The sequence below is a fragment of the Stomoxys calcitrans genome, chromosome 1, assembly GCF_963082655.1.
Source record: "Stomoxys calcitrans chromosome 1, idStoCalc2.1, whole genome shotgun sequence".
Taxonomy (NCBI): Eukaryota; Metazoa; Arthropoda; class Insecta; order Diptera; family Muscidae; genus Stomoxys; species Stomoxys calcitrans.
In genome coordinates this window covers 183,558,090-183,574,029 of record NC_081552.1, presented here as the reverse complement: position 1 = coordinate 183,574,029, position 15,940 = coordinate 183,558,090, and the positions used below count along the sequence as shown (strand labels likewise).

The following is a 15,940-nucleotide window of genomic DNA, read 5'->3' as shown; positions in this document are numbered from 1 at the left end:
TATGGTGTTGTGGTCTGGTGGACAGTGCTTCAAAAATCCACCCACTGCTCAATACTTAACCGGATCCGAAGGATGGCTTCTTTGTACATCACAGCCGCACTGAGGACGACACCATCTGTTAAACTAAAACGACTTTTGCAGAAACTGTAGGGACATCGTGGAAGAAGAAACTATAGAACACCTTCTGTGTGTGTGTCCCGCACTAGCAGTTAGAAGGAGTTCCACTTTAGGTTCTAATTTCTTTGAGAACCTGTCTGGTTTAGCGGATGTGAATATTCGCAAGTTATTGGGCTTTTTAAACCGATCTGGATGGTTCAACTGTAGGAACTAGTAGGAATATTCCTTCTTCTGTTCCTGTGGTATCACAATGAATGAAAACGTCTAAGTAAGTCTGATGGCAGACTGCCACTTAAACCTAACCTTTGTTATGACTTCCAATAACTGTTTTAAGTATGGTGGAAATCGGTCCATAACCTTATATAGCTGTCATAGAAACCAATCTGGGGTTTTGCATTCTTGAGCCTCTAGAGGGCGCAATTCTTATCCAATTTGGTTGAAATTTTTTGCATGACGTGTTTCGTTGTGACTTCCAACAACTGAACTAAGTATGGTTCAAATCGGTCCATAACCTGATATAGCTGTCACATAAACCGATCTGGGATCTTCACTTCTTGAGCCTCTAGAGGGAGCAATAATTATCCGATTTGGATGAAATTTTACTTCTTGAGCCCCTAAAGAGCGCAATTCTTATTCGAATTGGCTGAAATTTTACACAATGTTTTCTACTATGGTCATGTTCAAATCGGTCCATAACCTGATATAGCTGTCACATAAACCGATCTGGGATCTTGACTTCTTGAGCCTCTAGAGGGAGCAATTATTATCCGATTTGGATGAAATTTTACTTCTTGAGCCCCTAAAGAGCGCAATTCTTATTCGAATTGGCTGAAATTTTACACAATGTTTTCTACTATGGTCTCCAACATTCAATTCAATTATGGTCTGAATCGGACCATAACTTCAATAGCATAGCAATTCTTATCTTTTATCCTTTGTTTGCCTTAAAAGAGATACCGGAAAAAGAACTCGGCAAATGCAATCTATGGTGGAGGGTATATAAGATTCGGCTCGGCCGAACTTAGCGCGCTTTTACATGTTCTTGTTATGTCTGAAATTCCACTTATTCACAAAAGAAATCATCTTCAACTTTCAATTTCAAATTTCAATGGAATACTTCAAACCTCTCTTTATTGGGAACTAGCCCGCTCCGCTGCGTCGTCTTTTACTTTATATGGAACAAAAATTTTCCTTGAAATATTTATTTTCGACAATTAAAAATTTTCTGGTGAAATACCATGCTACGAAAATAGTATAACGCTTGACTAACAGTTTAACAATTTAAGTGCCTTTATCTGAATCCCATATGATCTTTATTGGTCTACGAACTTAAGTTTGAATGTAAGGTGTACTCCCAGATACATGGCCCTGAAAAAATATCAGCATCGTGCTCTTCTTTTCTCTTCAATTCTTACTCTACCCCCCAATACTTTTCATTTAGGCCCACATTGTCATGGTCGGTAAATATGCCTGATTTAGGGGTGTTTTGGGGATTGGATTGGTCGCCCAAACACTAAGCCCGGAAAATATATCAGCAACGTTCTCTATTCTCATATATCTATATATCATTTATTTGAACCTCATGTTGCCATTGGCCTGAAAATTGGATATCAAATTCGTTTTCAAATTAGGGCCAACACCCGGCTTGGGGCATTGGCCTTAAAAACTGTAAATATTTAGTTCCACTCTCTTTACGACCCAAATTGTCTTGGTGAGCAAATACGTCCTATTTGGGGGTTGCTATGGTGGTGGGATGTCCCCTAGACAGTTGGTCCCTAATGTTGATATCAGATACGTGGTCTACTCCCACATACCTTTAATTTGAGCCCCATATTTCCACAGTCGGCAAACATGACCGGCTTGGGGGTGTTTTGGGGGCTGGGCGGCCACTCTGTGAGTTGGCCTTGAAAATATACATCGAATTCGTGTTCCACTCTAAAACCCCTCTTATTTGAGCCTCATATTGCAAAAGTCAGCAAATACTTACTATTTGGGTGGTGTTGTGGGGGTGGGGTGACCCCATAGACACTTTTCCCAAATATTGATATCAGATTCGTGCTTTACTCCCAAAGACCACGGGATCATTATGCACCATATGTGAAAATTTCAAGAAAATCGGTTCAGCCGTTTCCGAGTCTATAAGGAACACACAAACATACAAACAAACAAACACATATTGATTTTTATACCCACCACCGAAGGATGGGGGTATATTCATTTTGTCATTCCGTTTGCAACACATCGAAATATCCATTTCCGACCCTATAAAGTATATATATTCTTGATCAGCGTAAAAATCTAAGACGATCTAGACATGTCCGTCCGTCTGTCTGTTGAAATCACGCTACAGTCTTCAAAAATAGAGATATTGAGCTGAAATTTTGCACAGATTCTTCTTTTGTCCATAAGCAGGTTAAGTTCGAAGATGGGCTATATCGGACTATATCTTAATATAGCCCCCATATAGACCGATCCGCCGATTTAGGGTCTTAGGCCAATAAAAGCCACATTTATTATCCGATTTTGCTGAAATTTTGGACAGTGAGTTGTGTTAGGCCCTTCAACATCCTTCGTCAGTTTTGCCCAGATCGGTTCAGATTTGGATATAGCTGTCATATAGACCGATCTTCCGATTTAGGGTCTTAGGCCCATAAAAGCCACATTTATTGTCCAATTTTGCTGAAATTTGGGACAGTGAGTTGTGTTAGGCCCTTCAACATCTTTCGTCAATTTGGCCCAGATCGGTCCAGATTTGGATATAGCTGCCATATAGACCGATCCTCCGATTTAAGATCTAAGCCCCATAAAATCCACATTTACAATCCGATTTCGCTGAAATTTGGAACAGTGAGTTGTGTTAGGCCCTTCAAAATCCTCCGTCAGTTTGGCTTACATCGGTCCAGATTTGGATATAGCTGCCATATAGACCGATCCTCCGATTTAGGGTCTTAGGCCCATAAAAGCCACATTTATTATCCGATTTTGCTGAAATTTGGGGAAGTGAGTTATGTTAGGCCCTTCGACATCCTTCGTCAATTTGGCTCAGATCGGTTCAGATTTGGATATAGCTGCCGTATAGACCGATCCTCCGATTTAGGGTCTAAGCCCATAAAAGCCACATTTATTATCCGATTTTGCTGAAATTTGGGACAGTGAGTTGTGTAAGGCCTTTCGACTTCCTTCGTTAATTTGACCCAGATCGGTCCAGATTTGGATATAGCTGCCATATAGACCGATCCCCCGGTTTAGGGTCTTAGGCCCACAGAAGCCACATTTATTATCCGATTTTGATGAAATTTGGGACAGTGAGTTGTGTTAGGCCCTTTGACATCTTTCTTCAATTTGGTCCATATCGGTTCAGATTTGGATATAGCTGCTATATAGACCGATATCTTGATTTATGGTTTTGGACTCATAAAATGCTCATTTATTGTCCGATGTCGCCGAAATTTGGGACAGCAAATTAAGTTAAGCTCCTTGACATACTTCTGCAATATCGCACAGATCGGTCCAGATTTGAATATAGCTGCACATAGACCGATCTCTCGATTTAAGGTTTTGGGACCATAAAAGAGGCATTTATTGTCCGATTTCGCCGAAATTTGGGACATTGCTTTGTGTTAGGCTCTTCGACATTTTTATGCAAATTGATTTCACTGAAATTTGACACAGTAACTTATGTTAGGCTTTTCGTCATCCGTGTCGTATATAGTTCAGATCGGTTTATTTTTAGATATAGCTAGTGTACTTATTAGTATATGGTCCATATCGGAACTTATTTTGATATAACTGATATGGGACATAAGGTATGAAATTTTCACCGAATTTTGATGAAAGATGGTTTACATATATACCCGAGGTGGTGGGTATCAAAAGTTCGGCCCGAACGAACTTAACGCCTTTTTACTTGTTATATATAAGATTATTTAAGACAGACCCCAACCAAAGCTTTTGCAGCCACCGTTTTCACATTTTACTCGTATTATACTTACACATTCCGCAAATGGAGTTTTCAACGCCCGTTATGAAATACTGTATGGGATAGTAAGGCCAAGTCATGCCGTAATCATGCCACATGGGAAATAACGCAGGCATGGCTGCACACAAAAAGTAAGGAAAGAGAAAAGTGCAGCAGTGATTAGTAGGCAGCGCAATTTTAAGAACAAAATAATATTTTCGCTTTATACTCGTATGAGCAACGAACTTTCTTCAATTTTAATGTAAATGATTTTTTTTCTGCACTTACGCAATTGCAAAGTAAAATTTTGCGGCTGAATGTGGGTAAAATAATAATTGGCAAATATGCATGAAAACATATAAAACCCGCAGGCCATCATGCAGGAGAATGTGAAGAAATTCAACTGATGTTTGATGTGAAGCCAGGAGTCATTGAGAATGGTTTTGATTTCCTTAAGCAGATATTGCTTAGAATTGATAGCTATTCGATTACATAATAAGTATTAATTGTTATTTTTCCAGTGGAATGTTATGCTATAGACTTACCCAAATCGAATATTCCCAAATCATGGAGTAGAGACCCATTAATGGCTGTATGCAAAAGATCATAAAATTCATGTTGAACAAATAGTAAATAAATCAATTTCAGTATCGAAATCCAAGCCTGGTTGGCAGTGCAAATTGCCTAAAATATGAAACACAATAATAACTTTGGGTTTATTTTTGAATAAGTTTAAAATGGTTTTATGATTTCAACAGATTATAGTTGTTTAGGATGGGGGATAGGTATACTAATCTAGTCATTCCGTTTGCAAAATATCGAAATATTGATCTGCGACACTATAAAATATATAAACTCTTGATCGTCTTGTTGTTCTAAGTCAGTGTTGGGAGTATATGCTAGTGTGCTCAATATTCCAAAACCATGGGCTTGTGTTCTTATGCACGTGCTCAAATATGTGCATTAGTGTGTGTGTATTTGCCCGCCACTGTTCTATGTCGATCTAGCCATGTCCGTTCGTCCATTGAAATCACGATAGCGGTCAAACCCATGGCAGCCGGTTGTACGTACCTTACCGCCCCGATGGAGTCTAGCAGTGTGTTGTTCACTGACGCCTCAGTGAACAACACACTGCTAGAACAACAACAACAACGATAACGATCATTTTTATACCCTCCACCATAGGATGGGGGTATACTAGTTTTGTCATTCTGTTTGTAACTCCTCGAAATATTCGTCTTAAACCCCATAAAGTAGATATGTTCTTTATCGTCATGACATTTTGTGTCGATATAGCCTTGTCCGTCCGTCTGTCGAAAGCACGCTAACTTCTAAGGAGTAAAGCTAGCCGCATGAAATTTTGCACAAATACTTCTTAGATCTATTGGGATTGTAAATGGGCCAAATCGGTCCATGTTTTGATATAACCGGGTCTTGGGTCTTGACTTCTTGAGCCTCTAGAGGGCGCAATTTTTATCTTGCACGAGGTGTTTTGTTATGACTTTCAATAACTGTGCTAAGTATGGCGCAAATCGGTACATAACCTGATATAGCTGCCATATAAACCGATCTGATAACTTTAATTCTTGAGCCGCTAGAGAGCGCAATTCTCATCCGATTTGGAAGAAATTTTGTACAACGGCTTCTCTCACGGCCTTCAACATACGAGTCCAATATGGTCTGAATCGATCAATAGCTTGATACAGCTCCGAATGAACTGAAATATTACATAATAACTTCTACAATGTTCAGCATTCATTTATGGTCCGAATCGGACTATAACTTGATATAGCTCCAATAGCACAATAGTACTTATTCAATATTCTTTGTTTGCCTAAAAAGAGATACTGCACATAGAACTCGACAAATGCGATCCATGGTGGAGGGTATTAAGATTCGAACTTAGCACGCTCTTACTTGTTTTTTTTTCTAAATTTTTGTTAGAATCCATCCCCATATGACCACTATTTTCACAACGTACCTACGACTTGTATATACTCCAAAAGCCTGACAGGAGGCAAGGATGGTATTTATACCAATACCCGGCAAGAATGAAAAGAGTGAAGGGCAACTCATCGGCTATACCGACTCTCATTAAAGACGACTAGATATTCACTGGCGCGGTTGATAAGGCTAAGGCTGCTGGCTGACATGTTTGTGGGAAACTCTTCCCTGCCTGAAAGCGATCAACCACTCCCCGTTATTGAATACGTACCTGGTTCCATGCCTCAGATATATGTTCGGACACGTGTTGCCAAAAAATTTCTTGCAGATCTCGACGAAAATAAATCCCCGGTCCCGGATGGCATATTGTCACTTGTTTTATGCAAGTGTTCTTCGACGCTCCCTCGTCTTTTAGGCAAACTTTTCAACCTTGCTTACCGTGCGGGTGTTTTCCCGGCGCGTTGGAAGAGTGCGAACGTCCAGCCTATCCCCAAGAAGGGTGAGGCAACCGACCCTGCGAATTACCGACCAATAGCTTGGTCAATTACCATCTGGTGAAATACTTAGAGTCCAATGGTCTTCTTAGCGACCGACAATATGGGTTACGCAGAAATCGCTCCACGGGTGATCGATTTGGTGTGGGTAATAACTTCCCTCGATTTATATCGAGTTTTCTCAGAGATCGCGCTAAAAGAGTTTTTGTAGATGGGTTTTAATCTACCGAATATAGACTGAACGCAGGAGTACCACAAGGCTCTGTCTTTTATCCCTCTCGCTCTCTTTTTATACCCACCACCGAAGGATAGGGGTATATTTATTTTATCATCACATCGAAATATCCATTTCCTACCCTATAATGTATTTATATTCTTGATCAGCGTAAAAATCTAAGACAATCTAGCCATGTCTGTCTGTTGAAATCGCGCTACAGTCTTTATAAATAGAGATTAGCCCAGATCGGTCCAAATTTGAATACAGCTGCCAAATAGACCGATCTCTCGATTTAAGGTTTTGGGCCCATAAAAGGCGCATTTATTGTCCGATGTTGCCGAAATTTGGGACAGTGAGGTGTGTTAGGCTCTTCGAAATTTTTCTTTAACTTGCCCCAAATCGGTCCAGATTTGGATATAGCTGCCATATAGACCCATATCTCGACTTAAAGTCTTGGCCCCACAAAAGGCGCATTTAAATTTCAATTTCATTGAAATTTGACACAGTGAATTATGATAGGCTTTTCGACATCAGTGTCGTATATGGTTCAGATCGGTTTATTTTTAGATATATGTAGCTACTAAAAAAACAATATTTTGTTATACACAATTGAACAATAACTTGCTCTTATTAGCATTTTGTCCAAGTCGGAACATATTTCGATATAGCTGCTATGGGGCATGAGGTATGCATTTTTCGCCGGATTTTAACGAAAGGTGGTTTACATATATACCCGAGGTGGGTATCCAAAGTTTGGCCCGGCCGAACTTAATGCCTTTTTACTTGATCTTATTTTCATTGACGATCTACTGGATCTGACTTCGAATCTGATCTACTCGTTCGCGGATGACAGCAACCACTGTCATTCATTTGCGTTCGATCATAGGCCGAGTCTTCGAGAAATTGAAGGCAGGAGGCGGATTATGGACGTAACACTCTGCCAGGATTTGCTGGCCATTTCTGAGTGGGGTCGAATGAATAAAGTAGATTTTAAAGCACGCAAAACGAAGTGCTGTTTGTTGTCCCACAAACGATTCACCAACACTTTACAATCGTCAATATCTATCGACGGTGTAGATATCAAACAGTCAGAGGCTCTTGATGTTCTGGGCATGAAGGTGCAATGTGATGTCCGTTGGTCAAAACATATATTCGAAGTGTCGAAAGAAGCTTGGGCTTTCTTAAGAGGTGTAAGAAATATTTCAATCCCGTTGATCTTCTTAATATCTACACTGCGTACATCAGGCCAAAAATGGAAAAAAACCTCGCATATATGGGCCGAAGCTCCAAAATCATCCTTGGAGCTGCTTGATCGTGTCCAGAGGCGGGCGTTGGTCTTGATTGGAGATGGTAAGGTATCCAACTCTATTGTTTCCCTTGAACATCATCAAAATGTGGGTTGTGTGTCGCTGTTCTATCGATTCTTGCACGGTGTGTCTTCTTCGGAAAGCAGTCTTTTGATTCCAGACTTGAGGTTGTTTGTCAGATATACAAGATTTTCTAGAAGCGCGCACCGGTTTGTAATCGATTGGCCAGATGGTCGGAGCATGCGATACCGAGAGATTTCTTTTTTCGCAAGGATGGTTCGTATGTGGCATCGACTTCCGGCGGATGTTTTTCCCGCTACTTACGACATCCAGAAATTCAAAGCAAGTGTCAATAAATACTACTTCCTCCTTCGCCCCTCCTATACTTAACTATCCTCTCCAATGAAATGCACTGCATATATATGGGACATCCCCGTGTGTTGGTTAATTGAAAACCAGTAAAAGTGTGATAAGTCCCCCGGGTCGAATATTTGGAACCCACCACCATGGTTTCTGCTAAAAATTTATAAAATTAAATTTAGTTTATATCTTTTAACTAAATTTAATTTTTTAAATTTTTTATTTTTATTTTATTTTTTATTCTACATATCAAACTTCTTTTAAACTACCAAAATGAAAGCTTCTAGTTTCGAACAAGGGTAATCGAGAGACCGGCTTATATGGGAGCTCTATCAGGTTATTGATCGATTTGGACCGTACTTGTCACAGTTGTTGATAATCATAAAAAACACTACATGCAAAATTTCAGGCAAATCAGTTCAAGAAATCAAATCGGTTTATATGGGAGCCATAACAGGTTATAGTCCGATGTGAACCGTACATTACACAGTTGTTGAATGTCATAACAGAACACTACTTACAAAATTGGGGCTTCCAGGGGCTGAAAAAGTCAAATCGGGGGATCGGTTTATATATGAACTATACCTAAATCTAAACCGATATAGCCCATTTGCAATCCTCAACGACCTACATCAATACTAAGTATCTGTGCAAAATTTCAAGCGGCTAGCTCTGCGCGTTCGACCGCTATCGTAATTTCAATAGTCGGACAGACGGACGGACATGGCTAGATCGACTCAGGACGTCGAAACGATCAAGAATATATGTACTTTATGGGGTCTTAGACGAATATTTCGAGGTGTTACTAACGGAATGACTAGATTAGTATACCCCCATCCTATGGTGGTGGGAATAAAAACATATGCTCAATTGGGGGAACTGGGTTTTGGAATTTTTGAAGTTGAGGTGTTTTTCCAGTTTTTTTTTTTTTATAAAAATTGCTTATTTTGAAGTATATATAGCATCCCTTTTGAACAAAAAATGCATACAATAAAATTTGTTCATATTAGTTGGCTTCCAAACTGTATACGTTTTAACTGAATAATCAGATATGAACACTATTTGCGGTATAGCCGTTGTAAATGTTGCCTTAAATCCAAATCATGCATAGAAATGAAAATCAAATCACAAATGCGTTCGTAAATTGCAAAATACTTAGTGAAAATTGCAAAAAAAATTAAAAGTGGTATATCCGCGATTTAAGACGAGATATTTTAGACCACTATCCAGCAAAAAAATCGGACCACAAAAGAAGATTTAGATGCCTCAACGAAACACCGAGGTGACCAACTTTAGAGGCATGCCAAAAGGTGGTGCATGGACAACCTAGGGCACGAACTCGTTACCACCTCGGCTCTAAACATTCCAAATTTCAAAGAGATATCTCTACCAGTTCTCACACGGCATATTTTCACTAGTTTTTTTCGGTTCTATACCACTGTGCTAACAGACACCGACACTTAGGTGGGTACACAATACCCAACATGAACCAACTTAGTGGTGTGGTATGGAAAACAATTAGGTATTTTGTAAGAAGCACGGAATTCCTGGCTTAGATTTTCTTTTTGGAGGTTACTTTAGAGCGCGCAATAAGCCGATTACTGCCTTAAGTGTATTTCCATAGTGGCATGTATTGGATTAATATACGCAACCTCTTTATACCCACCACTATAGGATAGGGGTAGTATACTAACCTAGTCATTCTGTTTGTAACACTTCGATTCGACATTGATCTGCGACCCCGTAAAGTTTATATTCTTGATCGTCTCGACGTTCTGAGTCGACCTAGCTATGTCCGTCTGTCCAAATCACGATAGCGGTCGAAAACGTTAAGCAAGCCCCTCGAAATTTTGCACAAATACTTACTTCTTACTTCTGAACCCTTACAAGCCGCAATTTTTGTCCGATTTGGCTGATATTTTGCATGCGGTGTTCTGTTACGACTTCCAACAACTGTGCCAAATACGGCCCAAATCTGTCAATAACCTGATATAGCTTCCATATAAACCGTTCACTCGATTATCCTTGCTCGGTTCCTAGAAGTTCCATCTTTGGTGGTTTGGCAGAAGTTTGGCATGTAGAATAAAATTATGCAGGATATTGTCCGGCTTTAAAGCATTATTTAATTTCTATTCAAAGAACTGTATAGCAAAAAACATTTAAAAGTCAGCAAAAGTGTGTTGTTGCTTGAAGTATTTGACCGGCTATACCGTATCGCGATTTCAATATCGACCAAGAAATATCATCAGCGGACGATGTCAAATGGATCATGGTGCTTTACAACCATCCCAACTAGAGTAGATTGTAAAGCACACAACAGAATTTGAACAGGGCTCTTTAAAACGACTTGATTCACAAGCGCAATAAAAAACAAAACAAATTTTACTTTCATTATTCAAATCCAATATATCAAACGATGCCAATAGCAACAAACACAAACATCTTTTGCAAAACTCTTTCGTTCTTCGCACGGCGATCTCCCAACGGTTGATGCTGCCAGTGCTGTTTTTTTGTATAGGCAGTGATACCTACGCCACATGCGCCGTACCTTTCGTTTGGTTTGTCCGTTGCGCTTTCTTTTTTCGGTCTTAAAATCTTATTGAGATTCCATTGCTGGATATTGTCCAGCTCTGGACCATTGTTTAATGGCACTGGTATGTTTTTCTGTCTAGAGGCAAAGACTATTGAAATTGAAAACAAGTAAAAAGGCATTAAGTTCGGCTGGGCCGAACTTTGGATACCCACCACTTCGGGTATATATGTAAACCACCTTTTATCAAAATCCAATGTAAATTGCATACCTTATGCCCCATAGCAGCTATATCGAAATATGTTCCGATTTGGACCAAATAATAATCGGTACAAGTCATTGTTCAATTGTGTATAACAAAATATTGGTCTTTTTAGAAGTTATAACTAAAAATAAACCGATCTGCACCATACACAACACGGATGTCGAAAAGCCTAACATAACGCACAGTCCCAAGTCTCGGCGAAATCGGACAATAAATGCGCCTTTTATGGGTCCAAAACATTAAATCGAGAGATCGGTCTATATCGCAGCTATTTTCAAATCTGCACCGATCTGGGCCAAATTGAAGAAGGACGTCGAAGAGCCTATCGCAACTCACTGTCTCAAATTTCGGCAAAATCGGACAATAAATGTGTCTTTTATGTCGCCAAAACCTAAAACCGAGAGATCGGTCTATATGGCAGCTATATTCAAATCTGCACCGATCTAGGCCAAATTGACGTAGGATGTCGAAGGGCCTAACGCAACTCACTGTTCCGAATTTCAGCAAAATCGGATAATAAATGTGGCTTTTATGGGCCTAGGAATATAAATCGGAGGATCGGTCTATATGGCAGCTATATCCAAATCTAGACCGATCTGAGCCAAATTGACGAAAGATATGGAATGGCCTAACATAACTCACTGTCCCAAATTTCAGCAAAATCGGCTAATAAATGTAGCTTTTATGGACCTAAGACCCTAAATCGGCCGATCGGTCTATATGGGTGCTATATCAAGATATAGTCCGATATAGCTCATCTTCGAACTTAACCTGCTTATGTACAAAAAAGAATCTGTGCAAATTTTCAGCTCAATATCTCTGTTTATAAAGACTGTAGCGTGATTTCAACAGACAGACGGACGGACATGTCTGGATCGTCTACGATTTTTATATAAAGTATAAAAATCGTAGACGATCCAGAAATATTTCGATGTGTTTCAAACGGAATGACAAAATGAGTATACTCCCATCCTCCGGTGGTGGGTATAAAAATGCCTAAAGTAATCAAAACAAGTAACAGGCAACCATAAAAAGTAGCAAACAAATTTTTGTTTTTCAGCAGACTTGTGTACTCAAAACAGGAGATTTTGATAGTTGAAGTAGCACTAAGAAATGTTTGCTTATACAGCAGTCCTATGTTTGCTGAAACAGCAGTAATGTCTGCTTTCCCCTCTTTCAGCAGACAAAACTTGCTGTTTTAGCAAACATGTTTGCTGTTTTGAATAGCAAATTTGGTTAAGTGCTCGAAAATTGGCAGACAATTAATGAATCTCTTAAGACAATACACTTTTTTGTTAAATTTCACCAATATCGGTTCAAATTTCTTCTATATACCGCCCAATTTGCACATATAGAGCCGTAGTTATTATAATTTTGAACACATTAGATCGAAACTTGATAAAGATTTTTTATAACCCAATTGAAAACGTCCACCGAAGTCCACTAAATTCGATACAGAATAAGATATAGCTCCCAATTTCCAATTATAGGGCAGGTGTACGGTATAACGTAGTCTGCACCGCCCGACTTTAATTTAGCTTAAATTCTTAGTTTTATAATGAAAACATTGACTTACATCGGCGGACTCCGCAAACGGCTCCGAACGATTGTTCCAAACCAAACAGTATTGGGCACTGAGGCCAATCAAAGAGACAATTATCAGGAACCCATTCCATCTGATATGGAGTATACCAAATTTAGTACTATGCCAATTGCCATACAAATTCAACATACAGTTTTACTGGATCCTTGAACGTGGCCTGGTACTTAACATTGACACCAGTCATGAAGGATATTCGATAGAAAATATTTAACATTTTATTATTTTCCAACTGCTTTTCCAGCAATAATGCCTTCAGCATTTGAGACATGTTTAACAAGAGTAATTGCACTTTCGTTTTCCGATTGATTTCGCTGAATATCTCACACACTAACTGTCAGCAGTTTAGATGAAATTTTTGGTTTTTATAGCAGCAGTTTATTATTTGGCCTTAAACATTTTCTTACTGAAGTATTTGAAAAATTCGCTCTGTAACAATTAAATTGTCATACTGAACTGCTACTGTTCTCACACATCTAGGAAATTTCGTCACATTTAAAAGAAATAAAAAAATAAAGTGGGCGTTGTTTTCAAATTTGATTTTCGCATAGTGAACATTTAGCAAGGGCATAATTGTAGGTGAACCATTTTTGATTATATTTGGATGGGAAATGAAACATGTTAAAGGTGTTAAAATTTTAGCAATTTCGAAAAAGAATTAACAAGTAAAAGCGTGCTAAGTTCGGCCGGGCCGAATCTTATATACCCTCCACCATTGATCGCATTTGTCGAGTTCTTTTCCCGGCATCTCTTCTTAGGCAAAACAGGATATAAGAAAAGATTTGCTCTGCTATTAGAGCGATATCAAGATATGATCCAGTTTGGACCACAATTAAATTATATGTTGGAAACCTGTGTAAAATGTCAGCCAATTCGAATAAGAATTGCGCCCTTTGGGGGCTCAAGAAGTAAAATAGAGAGATCGATTTATATGGGAGATGTATCGGGCTATAGACCGATTCAGACCATAATAAACACGTATTTTGATGGTCATGAGAAAATCCGTCGTACAAAATTTCAGGCAAATCGGATAATAATTGCGACCTCTACAGGCTCAAGAAGTCAAGATCCCAGATCGGTTTATATGACAGCTATATCAGGTTATGAACCGATTTGAACCATTTTTGGCAAAGTTGTTGGATATCATGACAAAACACGTCGTGCGAAATTTCATTCCAATCGGATAATTATTGCGCACTCTAGAGGCTCTAGAAGTCAAGACCCAAGATCGGTTTATATGGCAGCTATATAAGGTTATCGACCGATTTGAACCATACTTGGCACAGTTGTTGGATATCATAACAAAACATGTCGTGCAAAATTTCATTCCAATCGGACAAGAATTGCACACTCTAGAGGCTCAAGAAGTCAAGACCCAAGATCGGTTTATATGGCAGCTATATCAGGTTATGAACTGATTTGAACCATACTTGGCACAGTTGTTGGATATTTTAACAAAACACGTCGTGCCAAAATTCATTCAAATCGGATAAGAATTGCGCCCTCTAGAGGCTCAAGAAGTCAAGACCCAAGATCGGTTTATATGACAGCTATATCAAAACATGGACCGATATGGCCCATTTATAATACCAACCGACCTACACTAATAAGAAGTATTTTTCCAAAATTTCAAGCGGCTAGCTTTACTCCTTTGGAAGTTATCGTGCTTTCGACAGACAGACGGACGGACGGACAGACGGACGGACAGACGGACGGACATGGCTAGATCGACATAAAATGTCACGACGATCAAGAATATATATACTTTATGGGGTCTCAGACGAATATTTCGAGTAGTTACAAACAGAATGACGAAATTAGTATACCCCCCATCTTATGGTGGAGGGTATAAAAAGAAATATCCTATTTACAATTGTAATGAAGATGTTACTTCAAAAATCAAAAAACAAGTAAGAGCGTGCTAAGTTTGACCGGGCGGAATCTTACATACCCTCCACCATGGATCGCATTTGTTGAGTTCTTTGAGTAGTATCTCATTTTTGGCAAACAGAGAATAATGAATAAGGGCTGTTATGCTATTGGAGCTATATCAAGTTATAGTCCAATTCGGACCATAAATTATTGCTGAACATTGTAGAAGTCATTGTGTAATATTTCAGTCTGTTCGGATAAGAATTACGCCTTGTTGGGGCTCAAGAAGCAAAATGGGGAGATAGGTTTATATGGGAGCTGTATCAAGCTATTGATCGATTCAGACTATATTAGACACGAATGTTGAAAGTCATGAGCGAAGCCGTTGTACAAAATTTCTGCCAAATCGGGTGAGAATTGCATCTTCTAGAGGCACAAGAAGTAAAGATCTAAGATCAGTTTATATGGCAGCTATATCAGGTTATGTACCGATTTGCGCCATACTTAGCACAGTAATTGGAAGTCATAACAAAACACCTTATGCAAAATGTTAGCCATATCGGGTGGGAATTGCGACCTCTCGCGGTTTGAACCGATTTGAACCATGCTTAGCACAGTTGTTGGATGTGATATCAAAACACAACGTGCAAAATTTCAGTCAAATCGGATGAGAATTGCGCCCTCTAGAGGCTCAAGAAGTCAAGACCCAACCACGGTTTATATGGCAGCTATATCGAAACATGATCCGATTCAGCCCATTTACAATCCCAACCGACCTACATTAACAAGAAGCATTTGTGCAAAATTTCAAGTGGGTAGCTTTACTCCTTCAAAAGTTAGCGTGCTTTCGACAGACAGACGGACGGATGGACATGGCTAGTTCGACTTAAAATGTCACGACGATCAATAATATATATACTTTATGGGGTCGTAGACGCATATTTCGAGGTGTTACAAACCGAATAACGAAATTAGTAAACTCCCATCCAATGGTGGAGGGTATAACAAGAGAAAATTACTGAATGGGTCGTCTTCTTCTTTAATTGTAAAATTAACAAGTAAAAGCGTGCTAAGTTCGGCCGGGCCGAATCTTATATACCCTCCACCATGGATCGCATTTGTCGAGTTCTTTTCCCGGCATCTCTTCTTAGGCAAAAAAGGATATAAGAAAAGAGTTGCTCTGCTATTAAAACGATATCAAGATATGGTCCGGTTCGGACCACAATTAAATTATATGTTGGAGACCTGTGTAAAATTTCAGCCAATTCGTATAAGA

General features: G+C 39.2%; 1 protein-coding gene across 2 annotated transcripts in view; it reads right to left on the bottom strand.

The window, feature by feature from the left end:
• LOC106095024 (odorant receptor 63a) overlaps positions 1-13,173 on the bottom strand; it is a 62,228-nt gene extending 49,055 nt beyond the window's left edge. The window contains exons 1-5 of one of the 2 annotated variants that reach the window (XM_059361159.1): positions 12,927-13,173; positions 12,769-12,868; positions 4,621-4,759; positions 4,364-4,555; positions 4,110-4,214 (exon numbers count right to left, since the gene is read on the bottom strand). In XM_059361159.1, coding sequence (XP_059217142.1) covers positions 4,110-4,214; positions 4,364-4,555; positions 4,621-4,759; positions 12,769-12,868; positions 12,927-13,063 — 673 coding nt within the window. In that variant the 5' untranslated portion in view covers positions 13,064-13,173. 2 annotated transcript variants of the gene reach the window in all.
• Between the last annotated feature and the right edge of the window lie 2,767 nt (positions 13,174-15,940).